The sequence below is a fragment of the Odocoileus virginianus genome, chromosome 26 (genome assembly GCF_023699985.2).
Source record: "Odocoileus virginianus isolate 20LAN1187 ecotype Illinois chromosome 26, Ovbor_1.2, whole genome shotgun sequence".
In the NCBI taxonomy this organism is placed as follows: domain Eukaryota; kingdom Metazoa; phylum Chordata; class Mammalia; order Artiodactyla; family Cervidae; genus Odocoileus; species Odocoileus virginianus.
Genome location: NC_069699.1, coordinates 45,578,960 through 45,606,489, shown reverse-complemented (window position 1 = coordinate 45,606,489; position 27,530 = coordinate 45,578,960). Strand labels below are relative to the sequence as shown.

Sequence of the window (27,530 nt, the reverse complement as noted above, 5' to 3'; positions counted from 1 at the left end):
ACACCCCCGAACACAAACCCCTTTCCTCAGGAATTCTCAATTCCCGCCAAGAATGTCCCTGTAATGATTTACAGTTGATCATCATCTTAAGTTAGAAACATTTTTTCATAGGAGAGATTGGTCTTGTTCATAGTTTCATACGGTAGTTGACTGTAACCACATGGTGAAACAGGAATGTTCTTGTTTAAATAAGAATACGAGACTTGTGACAGCCTTTTTGGTCATGTACCAAACATACTGGCATGCCTCCTGGTGTGAATTCTCCCATTCATGTATCATGGAAATTAGAGTTGGTTAGTGAAAGTGTGCATGCTCTTTGACTGTGATGGGGTTGGGGAGACTTTAATTTGGGGTGTGACAGTGGGTGCTGTGGGGGGTGTGTGTGGGCAAGTGCCTATTGCCAGACTCTGTGGGACACCCTTAGATTGTTCTCTGCCCTGTGCTACCTCCCCTTTAACTTGAACCTCAGATCTGGAATCACCCCGACGTGCTGTATGAAGCCCTTCAGAAGGAGAACCTGGCCAATGAGCAAGACCTGGACGTGGAAGAGCTTGGTTCAGCGGGAACTAGTGCCCGCTGCCCGTCACAGGGAACAAAAGGCAAGGTGGAGGACAGCGCCCTGGCCTCCTCAATGGGAGAGGCAACCAACAGCAAGTTCCTCCAAGGGGTCGGCTTCAACCCTTTCCAGGAGCGAGGCAACAACATTGTCACATATGAATGGGTGAGTCAGGCAGATCCATAAACCTCTGCTGTAAGGGGATGGCAGAGAGCCTTCATGGGGAGAGGGTAGGGCATGCACAGTGTACTGTCCGCTAAGGTCTATGCAGGGACCTATTCAGGTTGCCCGTGAGCTACTACTGCCTTTGAGGGTGAGAATTGTATTTCTAGTAGTCTGGCTACAGCCTGCTCCAAGCTGCCTCATTTCCTCTCCTATAGGCCAAGGACCTTTTGACTAATTACCAAACTGGTGTCTTGGAGAACTCTCCCAAGATGGTACTGCTTTTCCACCTGATCGAGGAAAGTGTGAAGCTTGGAGACAAGATCCTTGTGTTCAGGTAGGAAAAGAAGTTCCCTGGTGTGTGTCTTGGGCACAGACTGGCGCAGCCCTGCAGCCTGGGACTGTCGGGATTGCGCCAGCCCGCCAGCGCTGCTTGTGCCTTGTTTCTCAGTCTCTTTTTTATCCAATGCAGTCTCTCTGCAGAGAACAACTTGAGGCCTTAGGTTACCGTGTTGGAGATCACAGTCTAATCCTTCAAATTGTGACCCAGGCCAAATCTGCCCTGTTTTTGTATAGCTTGAGAGCTAGTTTTTACATTTTAAAAGAATTTTTTTGTGTGGTTTTTTTTTTTAAAGAAGCATATGCAGGGACTTCCCTGGTGGTCCAGTGTTAGGACTTTGTTCTTCCACTGCAGGGGTCACGGGTTCGATCCTGGTTGAGGAACTAAGATCATAGGAGCTGCACAGTGTAGCAAAAAAACTCTTTTTAATTAAAAATTTAAAAATTAAAAAAAGAAACATATGTAGCACAGACTATGCATAGTCTATGAAGCCTAAAAATATTTACTATTTGGGCCTTTACAGAAAACATTTGCTGACCTCTGGTCAAATCTGCTTCCATATCCCCAGCCTCCCCCTACTTTTTTTTAAAGCTTTGTATATAAGGCCAAATAAATGGTGTTATTTATTCCAAGTTTTGAGAGAGCTCTGAGTCCCATCAAGGCCTCACTTCTCAGAGAGAAGGTGTAAAGTAGATTGCTTCTCCTTTGTTCCAACTAGATTATGCTCCGGTGAGAGCTAAGTGGCAGGAGCCTGGCTTAGGCGTCTCAGAGTGAGGGTTCCCATGTGTGACATTCTCTGACAAGAAAGCAGGGATTCTAAGTTTGGGAAAGCCTAGTGTCCTGCTGCTTTTATGGTCTGGCTTTCTGCTTAACTTGGAAACAGCTAAATGATCTGTCTCCTTAGTAAAATCCTAATATTGCCTGTGGCCTATAATTAGATCTCATGTATATTCATACAGTGTTGGTTTTTAATGCTGATGCTATGTGTTACTCTGCACCAAGCTAAATCTAAGGATTTTTTCCATCAAGGAAGTAATAGGTTAGAGAATTTTTTGGTGGGGTGGTGGTGATAAGTGTGTGGATGATTGTTCTCCCTCATGAGCTAGGGTGATTGTGGATAGTTGGATGCATGAGGTCTCACTCTCAGAGGGGAGCCTGCTGGGGAACAAGATTCTCTTGGGTTTGGGAACCTTCTGAACCAAATGTGTCCCTTTCAGCCAGAGCCTTTCCACCTTGGCTCTAATCGAGGAGTTCCTAGGGAAGCGAGAAGTACCCTGTCTACCTGGTGCTGAGGGGCATGGAGTACAGAAGTGGGTTCGAAACATCAGCTACTTCCGTGAGTTCATTGCAGCTTTGTTTGTGGAGCCTTGGCAAGGTCTGCCTAAGGGTTTCCTCTCCTTGTCTCCTCTCTCCTCCTTCCTCCATTCTCCATCACATGCACAGGAAGATCTGTGATTTAGCTAGGGAGCAGAGAGATACTAAAAGCAAGCTGCCGTGTATGAGGCACTGCACTAGGCTGGGGAGCTCAGGCCAGGTACGAGGCGGGCAAAGATGTTGAAGGTGGATGCCCTGCCATCACCCTGGCATTTAAGAACAGATTTAAGGTAGCACTGACTGACTGCCCTCACCAGAGTTCTACAGTGGACAGAATCGACGTGGTGAGGATGCTTGGAGAAGTCTTCCCTGGAGAAGGTGGAACTTGCACTCGACTTGCAAAGATGGGGAGAAATTGAATATACAGAGCTGCTGTGGCCTAAAGATCATCCTAGGCCACACGAGAACAGTGAACACAAGCCTAGATCATGTATTCTCACTGGGGGAGAAGGTGTCCCTAACAGGGTGAAAATTGGGTCACAAGGGGACAGAAAAATGGGAACTTTCAGAATTATAAAACATAAATATGCATATAGTGAGTTAATTATATATAGTATACAGCATATCTGTGGTATGAAAATTTAATGGAGGGCATGGTGATTGGAAAAAAAAAAAATGTTTAAAGGCTCCTTAACGGGGTGGTAAAGAAAAAAAAAGTTGAAAATTACTGACTTCAGGCACTTACTGACCAGATATTGACATTTGGACCAGTGGTGGCTCAGATGGTAAAGCGTCTGCCTACAATGCGGGAGACCCGGGTTCGATCCCTGGGTCGGGAAGATCTCCTGGAGAGGGAAATGGCAACCCACTCCAGTACGCTTGCCTGGAAAATTCCATGGACGGAGGAGCCTGGTAGGCTACAGTCCATGGGGTCTCAAAGAGTCTGATGCGACAGAGCGACTTTAATGTGGATGTCAGTTGTTACAGAGGCCTGCCTTTGGCATTGTGGAGTGTTAGCGGCATCTCCTATTTCCTTTCACTAGATGGCAGTAGGATCCATGCAGTTATAACAGCCCACCGCCTCTAGACATTTCCAGATGTTCCCTGAGAGGGAGCAGGGTGGGGAAATCCCTTTTGTTGAGAAGCCCTGGCCTAAAGGAAAGATTGAGAGAAATGGAGGGTCGGGGGATGGTGAGGAGACTCCAGCCAGCCTAGATCCATGTGTTGATTGTAGACTTGTCCCATGATGAATCAGTGCTGACCTGCGCTTGGAAATTGTGGGAACTCAGGTTGAAAGCCAGGTTGGGGTGTTGACTGAGGGAGCCTCTAATACCAGGCAGTTAATACCAGGCTTCCTACATCAGTAGTAATTCAGTTCTCCATGTAGTATTTCATGCCCTTAGCTTTGCCTTCTCTGCTTTCCTCCAAGTGACAAATGTAACCCCTCCTCCCTTATTCCTGTTTCTTAACTGAAGCCTACTTTTTCTCTTTCTTGTGAGCATCCCTCCTTTCATTCCAGTGTCCCATCCCATTGCTCCAGGTCATCTGGTTTTTGTTTTTTTTTAATGTCTCCTTCAAGCAACTCCTTAGCCTTAGGGGTTTATTAACTGTGGATTCCTGCCTGGTGAAGGAACATCATCCTTCCTTATCAAAACATAAAACCCTTGGTCCTTTTGTACTCACTCACAGGACTGAGGCAGAGCAGTTACCTTAAACCAGTTCTTACCAGGCTTCCTTAACTAGGGTGATTCTTATGCACTCTGAAATCTAGGAACCTTGGCCTTAGATTTGACCCAAGGTACTAAAGGGAGAAACACAGTTTATAGATGCCTGGGTTTCATGGTAGGTGCCCACGGAATGTCCAGGGCATGGAATCTGAGCACTGTAGTGTTTGTTTATCTTGTTTTGTTTTAAAAATCCATTTGCCCGTTGATTTTTCTGTGTATCCCTGTCCTCATCTGCCCATTTCTTGTTTGTTTCCTTCTGTCCTAGGGCTAGATGGTAGCACCCCTGCCTTTGAGAGGGAGCGGCTCATTAATCAGTTCAATGATCCCAGCAACCTCACCACCTGGCTGTTCCTTCTCTCCACAAGGTGAGTGGATCCTGAAATGGGGAAGTCAAAGGGCTGCATTCAGGGCATTTGGCCACACGGGCCTGAACCCCAAAGGCTTGTCCAAGTTCTGTCAGAAGAGATAGAGATCTCAGATTTGTGACTTGTTTTTGAGGTGAGAGGAGGGGTGCCCCAAAGGAAATTTTGTTCAAGGGGCAATAGTGATAGTGTCTTGAATTTCTCTGAGACTTTCATTCACAGTGGTCATAGTTAGCTTTTCTCTCAGGACTGTTCTGAGGCTTAGATAATGTGATGAATGTGAAAGTGCTTTAATAAGTACAAAGTGCAATATAACTATAAAAGACTAATGGCATTATTTGTCTCATGCCAAGCAGCTTGAAGACTGTGCTGCCTTCTGCATCAGAATGCCCTTGATAGGGTATAAACCAGTCATTCTCCTAAGCTGTTAGACCAAACACATCAGAAACATTGGTACACAGACACTTCCCTTCACTCGATAACATCACTCCTCACTCATCACAGAAGGGTGGGAGAGTGGATTTTCTTTCTGAGCTGGTAGGCACTTCTATGTTGGACTTTTCAGGGCACCGTTTCAGTGCCTGACGAAGGTATGTTCTGCTTAGGATAAAGAGGATGATATTCAGGTAGGAGTCACAGGGGGTAAAACCTATCTGAGAACTATCTTTAATCACTTTCTGTGATTATTGGCTTGTGTTTTAAAGGGCTGGGTGTTTGGGCGTGAATCTGATCGGTGCGAACCGAGTGGTGGTGTTCGACGCTTCCTGGAACCCTTGCCATGATGCTCAGGCTGTGTGTCGGGTATACCGTTACGGCCAGAAAAAGCCCTGTCACATCTATCGCCTTGTGGCTGATTTCACCCTCGAAAAGAAGATCTATGACCGTCAGATTTCGAAGCAGGGCATGTCAGGTGGGCCATCTTTCAGGCTTAGAAGAGGCACATTTGTACAGACTACCATTCTAATTGTATCAAAGGAGAGGAGGAGAGGGGCAGGATGAGGAAACACAAGCAGGCTTTCAATTTCTGATGCAAATAATTGCTTATAAGGACAGTTAGCCCAAATTGTTGAAGATGGATTTAATAATAAGAGCTGAGCCTGGTTATGCAGATATCTCTTAAGATATTTCTGTTTCATGAGGGTCTCAGACCTGCTCTTTGACTTTTAGGTATGGGGTGGCCTGTAGTGTTTTAGATATTAGTGACAGTTATGCCACCCACCACGTCTCTTCTCTCTGCCAGTCTTTGGAGCAGTGCTTTTGTGGTCTCCTTTGCCAAGAACTGACTTCCTCTATGTCTTCTCCCTTTTCCCTTCTAGATCGGGTGGTGGATGATCTCAATCCAATGCTGAACTTTACTCGAAAGGAGGTGGAGAACCTACTGCACTTCGTAGAGAAGGAGCCAGCTCCCCAAACATCCTTGAACATTAAGGGGATCAAGGAGCCAGTCCTACAACTTGCCTGTCTGAAATACCCTCACCTCATCACCAAGGTGGGACCCTGGTGCACGTGTCCCAGTACTGCACTCTCCATTGAGGGAGGCTTGTCTGGTTCCTTCATCCAGAATTTTATTTTGTGCAGATTAATTCAGCTGGTTCTTTTCCTTGCCCCAGACAGTTCCCCTCTCCTCTCCCCATCACCTATCCTATCCTTGTCTCATTCTAGCAGTGTGAGCTCAGCCATGAGGATAATTTGGCCATGGTGAGTTTTCCTAGCCGAAAGAAGTTCTGAAAATGTAGTCTGGTGATTCTCTGAACCCTCCTGTTCTTTTGAAATGAATGGCAGACGTAGGTTGTCTAAAGCTGGTGCCAGGTTAGAGTTGAGAATTTATGCTTTTGACAGAGTAAATGTGCCTGTGAGTCTGAGAGCAGGCACTTTGCTAAGTACTGTAGACAGCCAGCTCTTTCTTGGTTTCAAAGTAAGGCTTTTTGTATATCATTCATGTTGGTACAAAGACTGGTAATTAAATTAACATCCTCCTGTGTCCCCAGGAGCCTTTTGAGCATGAGTCATTGCTCCTTAACCGAAAGGATCACAAGCTGACCAAGGCTGAGAAAAAAGCAGCAAAGAAGAGCTACGAGGAGGACAAACGTACATCGGTCCCCTATACCCGCCCATCATATGCACAGTATTACCCGGCCAGCGACCAGAGCCTGACCAGCATCCCCGCCTTCAGTCAGAGAAACTGGTGAGTCACTGAAAAGGGAGGAAGGTCTGCTGCTGGGCCAGGCCCAGACCTCTCAACTGGTTCCTTTTGTAAATAAAAGGAGGCCTACAACTTGCTCTTAGGCTGCCTTGAACGGACAGGTTCTGCTCTTGGATGAGGTACTGAAGCAGTTCTGCAGCCCTGGTGTTTTAAGTGCTTCTGGCTGGAAGAGTGAGCTGCTGGTCCTGTGACTCAGGAGAGTCTTTCTGGCCCCCCACACAGCCACCTCCTATCTGCAGTGCCTTGGTCCTACCCCTCATTTCGCAGTGAAGTTCAAGAGTGAAGGCCAGGTCTTCTATGGGTCTTGAGTCGTACTCAAGGAATTCCAGTGCTCTTAATGGGATCTCATTCTGTGTCTGTGCCTTATTCCTGAGCAAAAAGATCTTTTTCTTGAGTACAGTTTCCAAAACTATTAAGGATAGGAACAGCATGGAAGCCAATTGCTAAGTGGGGACAGAGGCTCTTTGTAGGAAATTATAGAATAGTTATCAGTACTTTTTTTTTTTCCTTCTCAGTAGAAGACAGAGTACTTCATATCCTTTATCACATCAGCTTCCTGCTTGCTTGGTTTTCATTTTTACACTGTTTGATTATCTTGAGTTAAAGATACTAGTAATTATTTTAAGAGGGATAAATTTTAGAATTTTTTCTTTTGAATGTTCCATGTTAAAAAAGAAAAAAAGAAAAGCTTGCCAAATGAGCTTCTAAAGGAACTGAATGAAGCCATGTAAGATTTTATATGACTAAACTTTGATGATTAAATTTGCTAATTTTTATGTGTAAAATGCTTCAGAGTAGAAAACTACTATCTTTTCAAAGACTTCAGACTTTATTTCTGTGTCATTTTTCAAGATATTGTTGCCTGCTCACATTCTCCTCTCTTGTCCTCTGCCCCTTTTCTTTCTCTTTTCTGGGCTTTTCCTTGTAACAACAGGAATGGACTAAGTCTGAACCAAGTAGGAGAAAAACCATATGCAGGCAAGGTGTGACAAATGGGCTGGGCTGTAAGGAGATGTCAGCTCCTTTTCTAGCCCAACTGTGGACCTAGGGAGGGCATCAGCCTCTCACAGCATTTGATCCTGCTGATTCCTTATTCTATCTGGGTACATGTGAGGAGGCCTTCCCACCCAAATGCCTAGCCTTAGCCTCTGCAGAATAGCCTTGGCCTTGGGCTAGATTCCTGAGTCCCACTGATATCTGAGTTGGACCCCAGACCCTGGTGAGGGTGCTGTGCTCTCTGGCCTATCTCGGCCATCCACAGGGCCCCAGGGGTTGCCCCAAGGCAGCCTGAGAGCAGTGATTGAGTACTCCTGCAGGCCTACTCCAGCAGCAGTGTGTTATAAAAGTGTGTTCTTTTGTGTGCCAGTTTTCAGTCAGATGAGGAAGAACATATACCAGTCCCAGAGGGTCTCTTTCCCAGAGCTAAAGACCACAGACTTTAGAAAGCTCAGAGACAGGGACTTAATTTCAGAATCCTTAAATGAGTAGCTTCCTCAAGGTACCAACATCTAGCTGAAAGGAAGGTAAAGAATGAGGAATGCGTTTTGGCATGTTCGTGGTAAGAGATGCACAGCCAGGGCTCAGGCTGGCCACAGCCATGTGCCACTTAGAAGCGTGGCTTCTGTGCACAGTGTTTCTCCTGCTTCTGCTTTTGTGGTGCCTGTGACTAAGGGCCATTTTGGGGACTGGCCGCAGAAGTCCATTGAAAAGTAATGCAGAGGAGAGAGGTGTCTGCCTTACTTACCGAAACTTGAGGATTCAGAGGGTAATGATGGTTAATGTTGGACAGATGGTCTCAAGGTCACCAGCACATGTGATGTCATGTGGCCTTTTTTTCTTGGTGAGTAGGAAAATTCCACCCATTTGTCCCCATTTGTCTTGAAGTTAGCATGCACCATGCACCCGTGTGCCCCTCATCCCCCACCATGACTCTTTGCCTGTTCCTGACTTCTAAGGACAAATTCCTGATGTATGTAGACAGGCAGTCCTAATTCTAGAGGAGCAGATGTCACCTCACATTTCCAAAAAGACATTATTCCACTGACATCTGATTCTTCTTAGACATCGAGAGGCTTTATCCCTCGCTGGGTCTGTCTCTGCTCTGTCTCTAGTCTCCTTTTTAATTGACCATACCCTGCGGCTTCTTTTGATCCTTCTGTCAGCTCTCTGGCTATAGAATGGGCAAGTCCGGAGAGGCTCAGCAGTCTTGCAGAAAGGTAAGTAAGGGCTGTTTTGCCAAACTCTTAGTGTGCTTATCTTTCTCTCCTAGGCAGCCAACCCTGAAGAGTGATGAGAAGCCCGTGGCCAGTGTTCGTCCCGTACAGTCCACCCCGATCCCCATGATGCCACGGCATGTCCCGCTGGGAGGCAGTGTAAGCTCTGCCTCCAGCACAAACCCAGCTATGAACTTCCCGATCAACTACCTGCAGCGTGCAGGAGTCCTTGTGCAGAAGGTGGTCACCACAACAGGTTGGGAGCTCCTGAGTTCTCTTCGAGGGGTGCTGTCCCTTTTAAAATTCCTCTGTTCAGATTCTTTACCTACTGAGCTATGAGGAAAGTCCAAGAAAGTGAAGTCGCTCAGTTGTTTCTGACTCTTTGCAACCCCATGGACTGTAGCCTGCCAGGCTCCTTCATCCATAAGACTTTCCAGGCAAGAATACTAGAGTGGGTTGCCATTTCCTTCTCTAGTGGATCATCCCAACCCAGAGATGGAACCCAGGTCTCCCACATTGCAGGCAGACTCTTTACTATCTGAGCCACCAGGGAATCCCTCTGTTCATTCAGGAAATATTGATTAAACAATGTCTGCATTCTAGGCAATACTACATTGGCACTCTAAGTAGAAGTAGAGAAGGCAGCAGTCCCTAATCATGAAGAATATTTATTCTAATAAAGTATCTTAAGAGTATCAACACAGAACTGGGTTTTATTGAATGTGGTGGGTGGGATGGACACTGAACACTGGAGATTGTGGGAATGTCACTGAACATAGGGTTGATCTTCAGAGTGAGGTGTCAGTGTGTTGAGTCCTGCCCGACTTGTCAGGTCAGCTGGGTATGAAGGACAGCTCTCAACGTCCTTAGTTAAAGACCTTGCTTTGTTCTTTGTAAGTTTAATGTGGATCAAGCATGAGGGGCCAGTGGTCAGAGGTGGGCAGTGCATTCATCCCCACAGTTGATTCTGTGGTTCAGAGTAGTTGGGAAGGAAAGCACCTCATGATGTTGTTTTTCATCTTGTTATCTAGAAATATTCATGACAATTCATTTTAATGAAAATATCTTAATTGGTTTTTTTGAGGGTGAAAATTAAAAGATATTCATAGTTAAAAAAACCTTCTTTTGAAACAAATTAAAAACAAAGATAGAGCCTCTCGGGACTTCCTGAGTGGTCCAGTGGTTAAGACTCTGTGCTTGTACTGTAGTGGGTACCGGTTTAATCCCTGGTTGGGTATAAGATCCCACATGCCATGTGGCACGGCCAAAAAAAAAAAAGAGAGAGACAGCCTCTCATAATCCTACGTCTCTGCTGATTCTTTTTTTTTTTTTTCCTGCTTATTCTTGAAAATACTCTTCATTCTTTAGTTACGTGAGGAGTAATACCAGCAAGGAAGATGTGTGGCCTCTTGGAGCCTAAAGTGATAGGAGCAGATACATGCGAATTGCTTAGGGAGGAGAAAGAAAATAGAAATAACCATTTGAATGGAAACTTTTTTTTTTTAACTGAAACTTTCTAAACCAAAAACTCTATGATTTTTAAATTAAAGCAAGGAAAATTGATGAGAAGGACAATCAGGTTTCTGAAAAGTGTTTTGTTTTCAAGTATTCTTTGTTGAGGCAGTTGCAAGCAGCCCTGCTTGCTTCCCCTTCCTTGGTTCTGACCTCTGCTCCACTGGGATGCTTTAGGAAAACCCTTGAGGATCGGGGGGTGGATGTGAACTTGACCTTTTCTCCCCCTTCTTCAGTCAGGCCCCGTGTAATCTAAATCTGAGGTCTGTGTCTTCACTAGATATTGTTATTCCTGGGCTCAACAGCTCCACAGACGTACAGGCAAGAATTAATGCTGGCGAGAGCATCCACATCATCCGTGGGACGAAAGGTGAGCACCTGCCTGAGGAGCCTCTCCCCTCTCTTTGGTTGAGAGTGGTGGGCTGGCCAGCAGAATCAGGACATATGGCTTGAGCTGGAGCAGGGATAGGAGTCATCCTATAAGAGTGGGGGAATGTGGGGGAAACCTGAGAAAATGACATTTCTAGGAGCTTAGCCAGTTTGGGGTGGCCTCAAAGGATAGCTGTCAGTGTCTTAAAAGAAAGGGGTTGTGGTCCCTGCCTTCCTGTATTTTGCCATCTTCTTTATGGAGACTCTCAGAGTGGGTCTGGATAGACACATTGTTCTGTGTTGGTCTCAACCTGTTGATAGTATCGGCTAGGAATGCCTGAGACAGCCGTCCGGTCCTGTACTACTGTGGCCATCCCCACATACCTTTCCTCAGAGCCAGTGTTGTGACTGGACCAGCCCTTGTTTTTCTTATTACGATGGCAGGATGCACCTCAGCAACAACCATCAGGCAACTTTGAAAACACAAGGCTTATTACTCACAGGTCCTCTAGGGCACACAGCATACTCCAGGGCCACACAGGAAGGTGGTAGGTAGAGAGTCAGTGTGTGGGCTTGGGTCTCTGTCTTATTAGGGTCCAAAAGTGGCTAGGGTTTCACAGGTTCACTCTTTATTGGTGAATTTAAAACTTAAGAGTGGGAATTGGTGTGTGGGAAGGGAAAGGCGAGAATCACTCAAGGATTACTTACCTAGGTTACCCCAGGCTTTCTAATAAGGAACTTTTCAAGGGTGAGAGCAGCCAGGTGCCTTATCTCGTAGTTTAGCTAGTGCTGTGCCTGACAGCTGACAGTTTGTTATCCAAGATGGATGTATTTGAAATGGATGTCTTGGCAATCAAAAGCTTAATGTCTGGCAGTTACACTGCACATGGGGTGGCCAAAATTAGAGGGAATGAGCTATGGAATAGGTTACAAGCAAACACATATATCGCTGTGCTGTCTTACCTACTTGACTAGAGTGAGGTAGACATCTCCAACAAGGAAATGTAGTGGGTGGGTGAATTAGTATACCCTGGGTTACATGACAGAATTTTTGAGTGTGGTCATTTGAAAAGTCTGCTGCCTCTGGCCTCATGAAGTTCTCCAGATGGGATTTCTGGAGAAATCGGGCTGGCGTCAGAACACAGTTGAAGCCTCTATTTCATGTCAGCTTGTGGTCTGTGATGCTCCTTGAGGGTCTTTGTTTAGTAAGGAGATTTTGCCCTAGTCTCTGTTGGGTTAAAGCACCCTTAGTCTCAGGAAAAAGATGCTGTGAAATACATGATACCCAGAGAAGGTTGTCCACAGTCCACTTACTGGGTTCTTCCTAGCCTAGAGCTGGGAGGAGGGGGTGGTATGCAGACTGTGGCTCAAAGGCCAGATCTTGCCTGCATGCTGTTACTGTACTTATGAGCTAAGAATAGGTTTTATATCTTTAGTCATTTTCAGTTGGTTGGAAAAAAAATCAAGAGTATTTATTCTGTGACATGTAAAGTATATGAAATTCACATATCAGTGTCCATAAAAGTCTTTGGAGCACCGCCATGCCCGGCTGCCATGCTGTAGCAGCCGAGCTGAGTAGTTGCAACAGAGCCCTCTTGGCTCACAAAGCCAAAAATATTTACCAACTGATGACTTTAAGAAAAAAATTTGCTGACCTCTGGCCAAGAGGCAGCCCTGGCACCAAGAACTAGATCAGAAGACATGCCCAAGACCAAGGGAAGGTTGACTAGTGCTGCGTGGGAATAGAATGCCCATCTTGATTTATTCCTACCAAGGGAGGGCGGTTATTGAGGCAGTGAGGCTGCTTCCTCCCCAATCAAGAGGAGGACCTAGACCGGAGGACCTGGGCCAGAACAGAGGGAGCCAACTTACTGTCTTTCACAGCACCCAATTAATTTCCTTCATTGCATTTACCCTTTCCTGATATTTTCTAGTATAACTGTGTGTCTCCCCCTCCAGAGTTAAGCTCCATGAGACAGGGCCCTTTTCTGTCTTGTATACTTCAGTGTCTGGAACAGTGTCTGGTGTATGTTAGTCACACAGTCAGTGTTTGTGGAGTAAATGAGTAATATTGGGTCCACAGCTCAGTCATCCAACTCCTTACTTCAGGGATTTTGAGACAGAGTGTGAAACCACTTTCATAGCTCTTTCTGAGCCCACAGTGGCTAAGCCTGGAGTTCCCAGGGCTGGCTGTATTGCATATCGGCTCCTCATGGTCTTCCTCATGCTTCTCCTTAGGGACATACATCCGTACCAGCGATGGGCGAATCTTTGCTGTCCGGGCGACTGGCAAACCAAAGGCCCCTGAAGATGGTCGGATGGCTGCCTCAGGTATAGTGGCTTCTACTTTCCATTGACCTACGTGGCATTTTTGACAGGTTTGTTTTGTTAACTATTTTTTGAATAGATAATGTATACGTGGTTCACAATTCAAAGATTTCCAAAAGGAGTAAAGGGAGAAGTTTTTCTTCCCTTATACTCCCAGCCATCTGTTGCTCCTTCCTGGAAGTGCTTATTCCTGTTTTTCGTTTATTTCTCAAGAGATACTCTATACATATACATGGTACAGGGATATGTATGTGCACATGTGTGTATATTAAAACAATATATGTTATGTACATACTATATATGTATGTAACTTTGTATTTTGAAAACAAATGCTACACTTACTATAATATACTCTTTGTTCTTTTCTTCATTCACTGGTGCATCTCATTGCTTGTTCCTTATCCTTCCTTGAGATATTCCTCGGTGAAGGTTTATACAAGATGCAGTTAGATGGGTATAACATGGTGCATTACCGGGTTCCCTGTTCCTGGACCTTTAGGTTGTTGTACTCCTCCATTACACTTCTGGTTCACAGTCACATGGGTGTATCTATAGGAAAAATTCCTAGAAATCGGATTGCCAGGTCAAAGAGTATACGTGTGGCACGTGAACAACATTAGGAACTCTTGCAAAAGTCCCCTCTAGCTAGGGGAGTGTTTCCCACTTATCCTCCCACCGTGCGGTGTGAGACGAGACTGCTCTTGCTCTCAGCTTTTATCATGGAAATTGTCAAGACACCAGACAAGTTGAAGAACAGCACCATGAGCACCCATGTACCCTGCAGCTCGATCCGGTGGCTGATACCTTTTTCAGAAACTTTTTCCTTTCTCTCCTTTCCTATTATTTGAACTATTTGTAAGTTGAAGACATCATGTCATTTCACCCCTAAATATTTCAGTACACATTTGCTGAGATTAAGGTATACTCCTCCTAATCACAGCACCATAATCACACTAAAAAAAAGTTTAACAATTCTGTAATATTATCTACCACTCTTGCCGGTTTAGATTTCTTAGTTGTACCAGTCATCTTTCATGGCCATGGATTTTGTTTTGTTTTTAACCAGGATAGACTGCTTTTTAAACTTCCTTTTCCTCTTTTTTCCCATCATGGGCACTGACCATCTTTGTCCCCAAAAAGTGTCTGACTGAAAGGATGATCTGGCATTTCATATCCATTATTTCATAGGATTCACCTTGCTGGAGTTTTACAGGGAACTGAGGTACAGCGAGGTTACAAGTCTTTACTTGGATGGACTTATTTCCTAGATTGAAAGACTTCTTTCTTTGTGACTGGGAAAAGTTGACTAAGTGATGTTGTTTGCACATGAAACTATTTGAATTTTGAGAACCACAGGACAGGGTTTTTTCCCCAATGGACTTTTTGTCTTATCCCCTCCATCCCTCCCTGGCCATTCTGGTTCTCAGTTACCTGCATTTTGTCCCCAGGTTCCCAGGGGCCTTCTCTCGAGTCTACAAGCAATGGCAGACACAGTGCCTCATCACCTAAAGCCCCCGACCCCGAGGGGCTGGCCCGGCCCGTCTCTCCAGACAGCCCGGAGATCATCAGCGAGCTCCAGCAGTACGCGGATGTGGCTGCTGCCCGAGAGTCCCGCCAGAGCTCCCCAAGCTCCAATGCCGCCCTGCCTGGCCCCCCAGCTCCACTTGTGGACAGCAGTGCTGTTCCTGGGACAGCCCTCGGGACTGAGCCTCGACACGGGGGTCATTGCCTCAATAGTTCCCTTATGGTGACCGGCCAGCCCTGTGGTGACAGGCACCCAGTGTTGGACTTACGGGGCCACAAGCGCAAGTTGGCCACCCCACCTGCTGCCCAGGAGTCAGCCCGCCGGCGGTCCAGGAAGGGCCATCTGCCAGCTCCCGTGCAGCCGTATGAACACGGGTATCCAGTTTCTGGCGGGTTTGCCGTGCCACCCGTCTCCTTAAACCATAACCTCACCCCTCCCTTCACCTCCCAGGCTGGGGAGAACTCCCTGTTCATGGGCAGTACCCCCTCCTACTACCAGCTGTCCAATTTGCTGGCAGATGCCCGCCTGGTGTTCCCAGTGACTACTGACCCTCTGGTGCCGGCAGGCCCCGTCAGTTCCTCTTCCACGGCTACCTCAGTCACTGCCAGCAACCCCTCCTTCATGCTCAACCCCTCTGTAACAGGGATACTCCCCAGCTACTCACTCCCATTCTCACAGCCACTCCTGTCCGAGCCAAGGATGTTCGCGCCTTTTCCTTCCCCTGTCTTGCCCAGCAACCTTTCACGGGGCATGTCTGTCTACCCCGGCTACATATCCCCACACGCAGGCTACCCAGCCGGTGGCCTCCTCCGGTCCCAGGTGCCTCCATTTGACTCTCATGAGGTTGCTGAGGTGGGGTTCAGCTCCAATGATGATGAGGATAAGGACGATGACGTAATAGAGGTCACTGGGAAATAGCTGGGGATCCCCTCTCCACCTCACTCGGAGCCCCCAGCAGGTCACCCACCCAGACAGAAGGCAGCAATCTGGGGTTTCTGAGAATAGGGCCCTTGGCAAGAGGGGAAAGGAAGAGGACAAAGAAGGGTGGTTGACCATAGGTGGCAGGGCTCTGTTGCTGTTTTAACAAAAGAGGCAAAAAAAAAAAAAAAAAATTTCCAACAGAGCAGCAATAGTGGGAAATCAGGGACCTAAAACAGGAATGGAGGGGCAGGGCAGCCTGCCTCTCTTCCTGCCTGCCTTGCTTATGCTGTCTGCTTGCTTGCTTGCCCGTCTGAGGGTAGAAGCTCACATCCCATTTCTGTCTTTGGGAACATTCTCTCCCGAGAGAGCTGCCTTACTGGGTGACTTAGCTTGGTCTGGAGAGGGGAGGGGAGGGAGGGAGGGAAAGAGAAGAAGGGTGGGCATACTGAGATTCCATGCAGAGTGGGGTCTTTTTAGGGGATGGGAAAGAAGCAGACCAGGTGTGTGTGCGTGTGTACATGTGTGTGTGTGTGTGTACTTACATGTATGTAACAGCAGGGGTGCAGGTGGGTGGGGAGGGAGGGAGGGAGGGACTAAGGGGGAAACTAAGAAATGATTTTATCTTTTATAAAATGGAAATCAGAGCATGGTGGTTCATGGCAACTATTACTATGAACATCAGGGTGAGCCCAGGAGAAGAGCCATGGGAACCACAAGTTTCCTTCTAGTTGGGTGAAGACCAGGCCCAGCTATCCCAAGTCCCTGGTTATCAGAGCCACACTTGATTCAAGACTGGGGGGAGATTATCAGAGAAAATGGGCATTACCAATCTCTATTTCCCCAGCAGCTTTCTCTGAGCAAGATTTCCCTTTCTGGCGCATGAGAGTTGTCAGTGTGCCGAGGCTGGGAGGGAGAAGCACTGCGGAGTGTGAGCGGGAGGTCATGGAGTTGTGGCCAGAAAAGACATTCTTCACGAAGATGGAACCGAGCCCCCAGCTGCCCGTCCTGGTGGCCTTTCTTGGCCTTTCCTTTCCTTCCCCATTAGAGAGCTCCATGTTAATTTATTTCTTATGGGCAATTATTTATTATTTGGACTTTTCATGTGTCTTGGTTCTTTTTTTGGGGGGGTGGGTGGGAGGGGAGGTTAGGGTAAGGAGGGTAGGGAAAGTTTAAGGGAAAGTTAAGGGAAAGTTTAAGTTGTCTCAGACCCCACAGCTGCTGGTTAGTAAATCCCCAGCGGATGGTGAATTGACCAAGGAAAGAGAGTTAGCCTTGATCAAGGTCTACACTAAGCAACTATGTTTTCAGCAAATGGCCTCTTAGGAAGTTCGGGGAATCCTGTGACAGGGTATTAACGATGATGCGACTCATTACATGGTGATTGAAACTTAGGATCATGGAGTTTGCAATTGGGAAGTAAGTGACCCCAAATTCGGAGCTGTGTCCTCTTGGGATTACCTTAGAGGCAGGCTCTACGCTGAATAGTGAAGCTGGGTGTAGGTGGCTGCTGGGTTGACAGAACAGACAGTTGAGCTCATGTCAGAAAATGTTTTGGCTTCCTCAGCCTATCGTGATCAGTGTGGGCCCTGGTGTCTGCTACCTCCATCCTCTTTGAAGGAACGTGGAGGAGCCCTTCCTCTGTAGAAGCCTTAAATCATCATAACACATCGGTCATTCTGAGTCTCCCCTTATCACCAGTGCTGGAGGCTGAGGGGTATATAGTTCTTAAGCATAAACACTGTCTTCCTTTTGGCTTTTCCGCCCCTACTGCTGAGACCTTGCTGAGTAGTTCTTTAGGGAAAACAAGCCCTGTCTGGCTTTCAGAGCTTTACCGCCTCCCCATCGGTCCCTCCTCACTGGCTGGGCAGCTGCTGTGCCTGCCTCTTCTGAGCCCTGGAGGCAGCTTAGCAGGGTCGCCCCTAGTAGTAGCTGCTTCTGCAGTTCTTCTGAGCAGCCCATTTCCATTGTTGGGGGGTCTTAGCGCACTCCGGGGTATTATCCCCAAGAAGAGACAAGGAGATGGCTGTTGCGTGTGCGTGTGTATGTGTGTGTGTGTGTGCGCGCGCGCACTGTTCAGTTACACCAAAAGTGGAACTTAAGGAGCTTGCTTTCTCTGTTTTCATAAGCACCCTGTCAGACACTTAACTCTCCTCTTCATAGAAGCCTTAGACCTACAATTTAGCTATGCAAATTATTTTAGTAATTTTAAAACAGCAGTTCCAACAGTGCTTTCTCGGATGCATCCCAAGAATGAATGGTGAAGGGGCTGAGTTGGAGTGGGCTCTCCGGCTGAGGCTGGTGCAGAGGGAGTAAGCTAGCCTGAATCTCTGAGTTGCGGGGAACACTCACCACCAGGGCTACAAATGATGCCTCTAAGGCCCCAGAGCACTGGGATCCCAGAGATTGTGTGTGTGTGTTTGGGGAGGGAGGGGTATTTCTGTGTTCGCCTCTAGGAAATCACAGCAGCAGGCTCTGAGAATCCAGAAACTATCCCAGCGAGGAACTGAAATCAGTCCCTGGAGGGATGGGCTTTTGAAGGTACCGGGAAGCAAACGGGTGTTCTCAGTGCCATTACAAGCCTGCCCTCTTCCCAGTGGTTCTAGGGGCTGAGTCTTGCTTCACCTCAGGAGAGACCATAGTTTTGGGAGGCTGTCCTGGTAGACAAGGTTTTCTTTGATATGTACAGCTTACAGTGTATAAGAGAGTAGGGCTAGGATCATGGGAAATTAGAGTGCTTCTGGTTCCATGGTTTTCCTTTTTTTTTTTTAATGAACGTGAAAACACTTCTCTGACATTTCTGCTGTCTCTGTGTGCAGGTAGGCAGGCATGCATGCACACCAAATATGAACATATGTGTGAGGGAAGCAGCTGTCTCAGAACCTAAGAATGATGTTTTATTGTTTCTTTGATGAGAAACAACTTGGTGGTGATGTCCACCCACCATTCTGGCTTGAGTAAGAGAAGGATGGTAAGAGGGAGGGCAGAAGATCAGGTTTAGCCATCTTCCCTCACTGCTGTCTTCCACAGAATGTTTTCAAGGGCCTCAAGCCCCATCTGTCTGGTTTAGCCTAAATCCTCAATCTAGGGGATATAGTACTATGTAATGATTCAGAATTACCACTTGTAGTAATGCTTGATTTTCTGTCTCAGTATTTTTGTAGATAAAAATTCAGCAGAGACAGATTAGCCATTGAAGTGAGAAAGTAAGTGAACCATGTTGGATCCAGATCATTTTCAAATTAGATATCTGCAGAGTTCTCACTGCCTTGAGTTATGCTTCTCAAGCATCTGTCTTAAGCATCTTCTGACTTCAGGATATCTCTGGTCCTTAGAACTCTATTCCCTAGGAACTAGTGTGTAGAATCTCTATATACTTGTGATTCACAACAAAATATGAACATTTCCCACTCTAGTACATGAAGCAAGTAGCTGGGGTAACATTTTGCTAATAGGTTGAAACACTCAACCAAGCTTTTAACAGTCTGGGTGGGACTGTTACTCCCACAGCAGTCAGAGCAAGGCACTCTTATCTCTGCATGCCTGGCATCGCTCTGAATTGAGTCCTCATCCCTTGGGGGAAGGTCGTCTGGGGCTTTACATTCCTGTTTCTGTGTTTCTGTTCATAACCTTGTGCTTCCCAGTCCCCTGTGATTCTACAGGAGCCCAGTGTCTCCTGAGCAGTGGCCTCCTGTGCACCCAGCTCAGTGACTCTCCTTGCACCAAAACTCCTGAGAGAACTCCTCCCACCTTTAGATCCCTAGCAGACTTTCTGGCCCTCGGCAGACTGTTCCCAAGAAAGAAATCTGCACCTCATGGTCTGTCTGAGAAGGTTATGCTCTCCAATCACTCACCTGCAGACTCTCCTTCTGACTCTTCTGCCCTGTATATTCCACTGTGACCCCTTCGCGTGTGTTCTGTGCCACTGTCTTGGCTCTAGTCCTTTTATGAATACCTGAGTCTTAACAATGAACTTGCTGAGCAGGCAGAGTCCAACTTCTCTGCGCTTCGGGGACTTGGTCTCCTTTCCTCTCTCAGAGGGCTGTTTGCTATCATAATCTAGTGTGTTGGGGAGAGGTAGCTAGACAGGCTGTAGTGATGGGGCCGGGGGAGATTTGAGTACTCCGTTACCACTATTGGGATAATATTCAGAAGAGGGGACCTCATACTGTGACCTAACCTAGGGCCCTCCCCTGGAAGAGAGCTCAGTCCAGGTTTGTGTGTGTGTGTGTGTGTGTGTGTGTGTGGCAGAGTGTGTGTGTGCGCACACGTGCTTATGTGCACATGGGTGTAAACTGACTTATCTGGTTGTGTTACTCAGGGTGGGCTGGGGACTCACCAGAAGAATCCCCTCAGCCTTCCCGACTGTGTTTTTCCTGTACCCTCTCCAGAGGGGTTGGGGAAGGGGGTCCAGGGTGGGTTGAGGGGGTCGCAATGGATAACCACTAAGGCCACACTGCTGCCAGGGGGAGTCAGGGGGAGATGAGGTGGCCCCAGGGACCTGGCACCTGGCTTTGGTTTTCCGTCTTCTTTCCTCAGGACGCCCCCTGAGGCCTGGGACCTGCGCCTGGCTTTGAGGAGCATCTGTAGCTGAGTGCTCCAGCTGCTGGTGTGATCACAGGCTTCCCTCCTCTCTCAGCAGGGCAGGTGCTCCTGCCCTAGAGACTGGGCAACTGGCTGTTTCTATGACGTATTTATTTTTACTTGTGTTTCATGTCACTTTTTTAAAAAAAAGCAAACAGAACAATTGTAAGTCAGTATAACTGCCTATCAGTTTTCTTTATTTCTCTTTTTGTAAAATAAAATGTAAACTGAAGAAGGCAGTGTTGTTTAATCAAGGAATTGTCCAAACAGCTCTGTGACTGGGTGATGGTGTAAGGGATATAACTTAGAGCAGCGTGGATGCTGAGACAGCACCTCTGGGGGTGGGAACAGAGGACAGATGGCTGGCAGGCTCTTTTTATAATGTGGAGTTCACTACACCTTTTCTGCCTTGGCTCACCTGAAGAAGACTGCATTTCCTGGCTCTAGAGGAAATAGCAAAGCTGACTTTGAGTGGCTTGAGGCTAGCTGGTCCCTCAGTCATGGCAAGTCCTGCAGGGGTAGCCCTAACTAGGCTGTGAGTGGCCAGGGATTGGCCTTCAGAGGGTGGGAGATGGCTGGTGGCAGGGTTTGGAGAGCATCTTACATTGCATGTGCATTCTCCATTTGTCATCTGAATTAGAGGATCTAATCACCGCTTCGAAGAGAACTAACCTGAAGAGGTAGAAGAAGGAGGGGGTTGTCTATGCTTTGTTTCCTGTTTGGTGAAACACTGTCTGGAATTTACTAAGGGAGAGTTAAAGAGCTTCTGTGGGAATCGTTTGGAGAGGGAACGCAAGAGGAGACAAAGGCCAAGTCTGGGCTCATGAGAGAATACAGGCCGTTGGGACAGACTGGAGCATGGGGGAGGGAGATGATCCCAGAGGCTAGGTGATCAGCTCTGCTCAGACATGCTACCAGGGGTAGTGGAGAGTGCCTGGACTACTGTCTCCTGCTGGCGAGGAGAGGCCTTGCAGGAATCCTACCAAGGGCAGAGCTGGCTTTGTTGAGAGCAGCCTGCAGTGAAGCCTGGTAGGCTGATGGCCTGCAGCCCCAGTCACAGGCTAACTCTGCTCACCACAGAGGCGCTGAGGCTCCTAAGACACATCCTGAACTCTGACATGGGGCTCTAGAGTTCCCCTACCACGCTAAAGTAAGTGAACAGAGAGGACGAGATGAAAGGGCCTCTCCAGACAATGGTTTCCTGGGAGAAGTTCATCAGCTTCTGAGAAGCAGAACTGACCATGCAGAGGCTGTGTCTGAGGCAGTAGCCCGCCCTTCCTGGTCTCACAGAAAATGCTTTCATGTCCATTTGCCTTGGGGCACCCAGAGGGTTTGATCATCTGCCTAATATCCATCAGTAGACCAGAACTGCCACAATCCTGCCAGCCCAGCCCCGAGCGCCTCTGAGAAGTCAGCTACCCATTCTGGTTAGCTCAGAGCCCTGTAGATGAGGTTCAGTCTTCCCTGCCGGTGGAAAGAATAGTGTGAAATAGAAGGAAAAGAAACCAGCTACAAGTGCCTCCGTGTCAGTCTGCCCTTTGCTAGTATAGTTGGAATCCCCTGCAAAAATAATTCACTTCCCAAACCAATCCTCTGTATGAGGAGCACCAAAGTAGCTCTTGACCCTGCCTGTCATGTAGACGAGCTTATGAGCAGAGTTGTCCCCTGCCCTATCCCCTCCACTGCAGGACTGGGCCTCTCAGGAGGGTGAGGTTTTATCTTTGGGGCCCTGGAAGAATGCTTTGTTGTTTTTGTAGTTCCTCAAAAATACCAGCTGAAGATTGAAGCTGTCCTCAAGGAACTTACTGTTGGGGTTTGGTGCAGTGGTAAAGAATCCACCCGCCAATGCAGGAGATACGAGTTCAATCCTTAAGTGGGAAAAAATCCCCTAGAGTAGGAAATGGCAACCAGCTCCAGTATTCTTGCCAGGAAGATTCCGTGGACAGAGGAGCTTGGAAGGCTACAGTCCAATGGGGTCGCAAAGAGTACCACACGACTGAGCACGCACACTGTATGTGTGTGGGTGTGTAGAATACTAACTTAGAAGGGCAGACTGGCCTCCCCCATCCACCTCTAGGGTACTGAAGGAGGAACCCGGAAGGCGCAGTGCCCCCCTGGTGAGCTCCAGGAGGGCAGGGCCTTGATTTTGTTCATTAAGTATACGCAGCCCCTAGAACTGTACTAGCAGGAAGCGATGCCCAATAAATGTTGGATGGAAGAATGATCACCTCTGTGCTCCGTTTGGTGGGGGGAAGGGGGGCAGAGGAGGGGAGAGGTAGACGCTGAGTGTTGGAGGTAGCTGCCATCTGCGCTGTCCGAGATAGGATCCCGCTTCCTCTCTGAGCTTCAGCTGTAAAATGGGAGCAAGTGGCCCTGCCTTGCTTGGTTCCCAGGTCTGTCGGGAAGCCTCAGTGAGGCAAAGTGACAGTACCTAGGGTGATACCAAGGCCAGAGTTGTACTGCCGCGCTGCACTTCCCAGTCTCTTCAAAGGATCCTCTCCGGTGCAGCCGTTTGGGACCCCAGACTGCCTCTCTACTCCCCCCTCATGTTGTGGCGCTCTCCACAGTCCAGAAGTTAAGAGATTGTTTCTAAGTCACCGTCGACCTGCAGCCCAGAAGCTTGTGGGAGGCAGGAAGGTAGAGGGTGGTGTTCGCCCCTGACCGCTCAGCCGTACAGGCGTACGTCTGTTGCCATGGCCACGGGGCGGGGCAGGCCCCCGCCCTTTGGGCCCCGCGCGCACGCGCCCACGGCCACGGCCACGTCCTGCCGCGAGAGGGGGCGGAGCGAGCGTGCGCGGCGGGCGCGCGCAGGCTCCACGACCAAGCCGCGTGCGCGGATTGGCGTCGGCGGCCGGTGGCCGCTGAGGTGAGGGCCAGGTCTGGGAGGTGTCCTCGCCGGGGCGGCTCTTCACGCGCCAGAGGCCTGGAACCTCCGTGCGCCTGGGAGCGACCTCAGGGCCACCCGCGTCCCCACCGTGACCCCGGCCCAACCGCTCTTTGCATCTCGTCACTCCCACAGCTCGTCCCGGCTGCATCCAAGGGCCCGAACGCGACCTTGGACCACTCTACTATCTCGGGCCACCCTCTACCTTGGCCACCCGTGCACGGCACGCCCGGAGACTAGGGACTCCGGGGCGGGCGGCGGGGTCCGACAGCTGGACCAGAGCCGCACGTAAACTCCGCCCTTGTCTCCTGAGGCCGCGCCACACAGCGGTGGCTGCAAACTTTAACTTCCTTGTAAGTTGCAGAGGTGCGTGGGACACCTAGAGGTCGTGGCTGAAAAGGAAAGGGCTGGTTACCTAGGCAAGGCGAGAGTGAGCAGGGGCTGGATGCCATGACTGCAGAGTGGAGGCAGCCTCTCCTCCCCTCGCAGGCCCCTCTGATTCCCAAATCTTCCCGCGCCCGGCGGGCGCTGAAAGTTTTGCCTGTGGCTGGCCCTTTAAGGGCGGGCCAGCCGCCGCGGCGCACGTGAGCGGCCTAAGGAAGCCAGCGCGGGGCCGCCTTCCCAGATTCTCTGCTCGGGCCTCTCTGACCCGAGGAGAAACCGAGAGGGGTCACAGCCTGCCCAGGGTCAGCAGCAGGGGTTGGCTCAGGGCCAGGCGCGGTGGATGGACCCCTCCAGGAAGAGGACGCTCCAAGTACAGAGGTTTATGCCCAGAAGTCTAGTGAAGAGCTGACATTTTTCAGGCGGAATCTGGCTTCTGATTTCCCTAAGGGGTCTGAGGACTTGGTGGAGGTACACCATATCTTGTGGGGAGGACAGTTCTTGTCGAGGCCCCTATGGGCGTTCCCTGATCAGTCAGGGAAGGGCGCCCGGCTTAGTGGTTATTTTCTTTCTGCCCTCAGCCCTGGAGCACTTGGAGCTTTGGCCCCTGCCGCGCTGGATGCCATGAGTTGCTAAAGTGAGCCTGGCTTTAGAGGTGAGCTTCCCCAGCCCTTCTTCTTCCCTTTCTTTTGCCCTGCTTCCTTCCCGTGCTGCCCAGAGCTCAGCGGGTCCCCAGGTACATTCCCCGCCTCTTTTGAGCAGTTTAGGAAGTAAGAGGAAGAGAAGAAGTGTTCCAGGAACTAAGCTCCTTTGAGGAGAGAGGAAGTGTGCAGAGAGAGCAAGGACCAGAGGGCTGATCACTCTCAAGACAAGTGGGAGACTTAGATGCTGAGAGCTTCCAGCTAAGAGCCTTGGGTTCAGAGATGTCCAACATAGATTAAATTCTTGGGCTTTTCTGGAAGTCCTGTTCCCAGGGAGGAGAGAAGTGGAAGTGGGGAAGTCGGACTACCTGGATTCTCATTGCCTACATTTTGTCCAGGCAGTTCTGTTTAGTACCTTTGTGACTTTGGTCAAGTCTCTTAATCTCCAACCACTTGTTTTCTGATCCATACCCATCTGGTTTTGAGGATTAATGAAGTAGCTGTGTTTCAATATTTAGACAGTGCCTTATCATCATCAAAGAAATCAGGTGTGAAACTAAGTGAAGGCAAGTTGAGGAAGACAAAGAATGCATCCAAAAGTGCAACTGTAGGGTAGGAACAAGGGTGGGTGAAAAGACCATTGTGATACAACGCAAGGTCATGATGCCAAAGGTTTAGAAGTTTATTGTCTGTGTTTGTGAGACAAGCACTCTGTGCAAATTGACTGCAAAGACAGCTCTTCAGAAAAAAGTTTTGAGACCCAGAACCCACAGGGAATAAATTATTTCATATAGCTAAGTTTTCCATAGAACTGAAGTGTTGATTTTCTGCTCCTGAACCATATAAATAGTCTTCTCTGTGGTGTGTTCCACACCCCCCCCCCCCGCCCCCACCCTGGATGATGCAGGTCAAGCCCTCTAAGAGAGTTAGTCTTCTGGCCCCAAGTTGCATGGAGGCCTGGGCAGTCTGTCTGGAATGGCTCATACACCAGCCTATGGGTTGTGTCCCTCAGCCTGCTCTTGGATATCTTCTCTGCTTTTTTTTTCCTTCCCTAAAATGAGTATCTTTATTGCTTATACCATGCAGATAGCAAATGGGAGAAACCGGGAAAGTCCAGTGAGGAAGAGGGAGAATCGTCAGATAAATGACATACACAAAAAGGAAAAGACACCCCCTAGCAAACCTACATGATGCCTTTCTGTGAACTACCTAGTACAGGAGGTCAGTGGGGGAGAGCTGAACCCCCAAAACGAAATTCCAAACATTCAGAGATGTTGGGGAGAAGGGAAGGAAGGGGGAGGGGTGAAGCAGCCATTGGACCCCTGTTTGGGTTCCTGCCTGGCCAGCATCCTTCCCCCATGGGAGGCACCACTCCCTGTTGTGTCTCTACTTCTAGCAGTCTTTCTTCCTCTGCATCTTCCTTGCTGATCTGTGGACTGGAGAATTGGGATGAAGCTTGTTAGCCTGGGGAGCTCAGCAAGTTCAGGAAGCGTGGTGCTGGACTTTGTTCGGGCTGCTCAGGCCCTCTTTAACCTGGCTTCTCCTTTGGTTCTGGATGGATGAGCTTGTTGGATAGCAGTATTTCTTGGACCAGATGTGTTTAGTCAAAGAGACTTTCCTATGTGAGCCCCTTCCTGTGGCACATTTTCTCCCCCTGAGGTTTCATTCCTCATGGTTTCCCTGTTTTTAATAAGAGGGCCCTGTGCTTGCCCCTCCTCCCTCCGGCAGTGGTTCATAAGGTTTGGGGAGGCTGGGCAGGCAGCATAGGGAAAAGGCTGGCAGGCAGGCTGATGTCTGCCTATCAGGGGTGGCTGATCAGGGCTGAAGTACGATCAGCCGCCCCTGATGGACCAGACATACGTCCCCTGCTGACTCACTCCTGTGCCTCTTCGTGACTCAGCTTCCCCAGGTGTGATCACGACTGCCAACTGACAGAGTTGCTTGGAGAGCCTCCATAGTTGTGATTAAGAAATAAAGAGGCTTGTGGCTTCAGTCATCCTTTGTAGCTCCCTTCTAGGTCACTGTGTGTGTAAACACCTCCGGCTCCTCCCCCTCCCCCTCCCGGGTCAGAGCACCCAAGGCAGGGCTGAGGTTGGGCCACAGCTGGCTGGTGGGCAGGCGGGCACATTGGTCAGAGCAGGCTACCAGCCTCCTCTCCCTTCTGTCTCCTTTGCAGCTGCCTTGGGGTGTGGCGTGGAGGGCACAGAGCCATGTCGGACCTGCTCCTCCTGGGCCTGATTGGGGGCCTGACTCTGCTGCTGCTGCTGACGCTGCTGGCCTTTGCCGGGTACTCAGGGCTGCTGGCTGGGGTGACAGTGAGTGCTGGCTCACCCCCCATCCGCAACATCACTGTGGCCTACAAGTTCCACGTGGGCCCCTACGGTGAGACTGGGCCACTTTTCACGGAGAGCTGCAGTGTCTCCCCCAAGCTCCGCTCCATTGCTGTCTACTATGACAACCCCAACACGGTAAGGAGCCTCCTGTGCCCTGGCTGGGGTTCCACCCACTGGACAGACATGGGGCAGGGCTTGTTGGGCTCGGGGTGTTTCGGTTTCTGAGGAAGGGGCCTGGAAATCATTGAATTGGCTACGTAGACCACCTTCTCTCTGGCCTTGAAGCTCCTTCCAGATTTAGTCTGGACTTCTGCTCCAAGCGTCCATATACTGGCTTTCTACTTGTCCAGGTCTAGTTTCCCTGTCTTGTGGCTCCCACGAACTTCTGAGTGCCACCGTGAATCCCTAGGCTCTGCTGGGGCTTTGCTCTGTTGCTTCCTCTTCTGGCCTTCTTTCATTCCCATTTGAAGCCAGCACTCTAAAGCCAGGCCATTCAGATGCTGCCCTTTCTTTGGGATTGTATCTCGTTTCTTTGGGGGCTTCCCTGGTGGCTCAGATGGTAAAGAATCTGCCTGCAATGCAGGAGACCCGGGTTCAATCCCTGGGTTGGGAAAATCCCCTGGAGAAGGGAATGGCTACTCACTCCAGTATTCTTGCCTGGAGAATTCCATGGATAGAAGAGCCTGGTGGAGTACAGGCCATGGGATAGCAAAGAGTTGGACACGATCGACTAACACACACACACACACACACACACACACACGTTTCTTTGCCTTCCCTCTTTCAGCTCTTCTGCTAAAAGAAAATAAAATCTTATAGTCATTATGATAGTCCCTTGCCCAGGGACAAGATATTTCTTTGGACGTCAAGCTGCCTGGTTTGGAGAGGGGCTTGGGGGCAACTGGAGCCTGGTGAGCTGTCTGGGATGCTGGGGTGAGAGTCTGACCTGGCATCACGGGCACCCCGTGGGTGTCTGGCTGTACTTACAGCCTGTGGTGAGTCAGGGCTCACCAATGTGGCCTCCTGCCATGCTGTGGGGTGGTGCTGCCTACTGCTGCATGGGCTGGCAGCATTGCCTAGGTTCTCCAGCCTCTAGCTCTGAGTCTTGGCAAACCAGGTGTTGGGAATCCCCAGCTCTGGTTTCCTTGCCTGGAGAGCTCAAGTGAGCAAGGCCTATA

At 49.0% G+C, this 27,530-nt stretch overlaps 2 protein-coding genes across 9 annotated transcripts in view; both read left to right on the top strand.

Moving 5' to 3' along the window:
• The window catches only part of RAD54L2 (RAD54 like 2), a 91,114-nt gene extending 74,483 nt beyond the window's left edge, over positions 1-16,631 (top strand). For all 4 annotated transcript variants that reach the window (XM_070456001.1, XM_070456002.1, XM_070456000.1 and 1 more), the window contains 11 exons: positions 470-721; positions 937-1,055; positions 2,276-2,394; positions 4,365-4,464; positions 5,166-5,371; positions 5,778-5,950; positions 6,450-6,646; positions 8,934-9,133; positions 10,670-10,759; positions 12,997-13,089; positions 14,535-16,631. In XM_070456001.1, the coding sequence (XP_070312102.1) occupies positions 470-721; positions 937-1,055; positions 2,276-2,394; positions 4,365-4,464; positions 5,166-5,371; positions 5,778-5,950; positions 6,450-6,646; positions 8,934-9,133; positions 10,670-10,759; positions 12,997-13,089; positions 14,535-15,529 (2,544 nt within the window). In that variant the 3' untranslated portion in view covers positions 15,530-16,631. The remainder of the gene's footprint in view (positions 1-469; positions 722-936; positions 1,056-2,275; positions 2,395-4,364; positions 4,465-5,165; positions 5,372-5,777; positions 5,951-6,449; positions 6,647-8,933; positions 9,134-10,669; positions 10,760-12,996; positions 13,090-14,534) is intronic.
• Positions 16,632-22,896: 6,265 nt separating this feature from the next.
• TEX264 (testis expressed 264, ER-phagy receptor) overlaps positions 22,897-27,530 on the top strand; it is a 30,451-nt gene continuing 25,817 nt past the window's right edge. The window contains exons 1-4 of one of the 5 annotated variants that reach the window (XM_070456004.1): positions 22,897-22,979; positions 23,133-23,350; positions 23,960-24,033; positions 26,196-26,487. In XM_070456004.1, coding sequence (XP_070312105.1) covers positions 26,230-26,487 — 258 coding nt within the window. In that variant the 5' untranslated portion in view covers positions 22,897-22,979; positions 23,133-23,350; positions 23,960-24,033; positions 26,196-26,229. The other 4 variants (XM_020876094.2, XM_020876095.2, XM_020876093.2 and 1 more) reach the window with 4 other exon arrangements.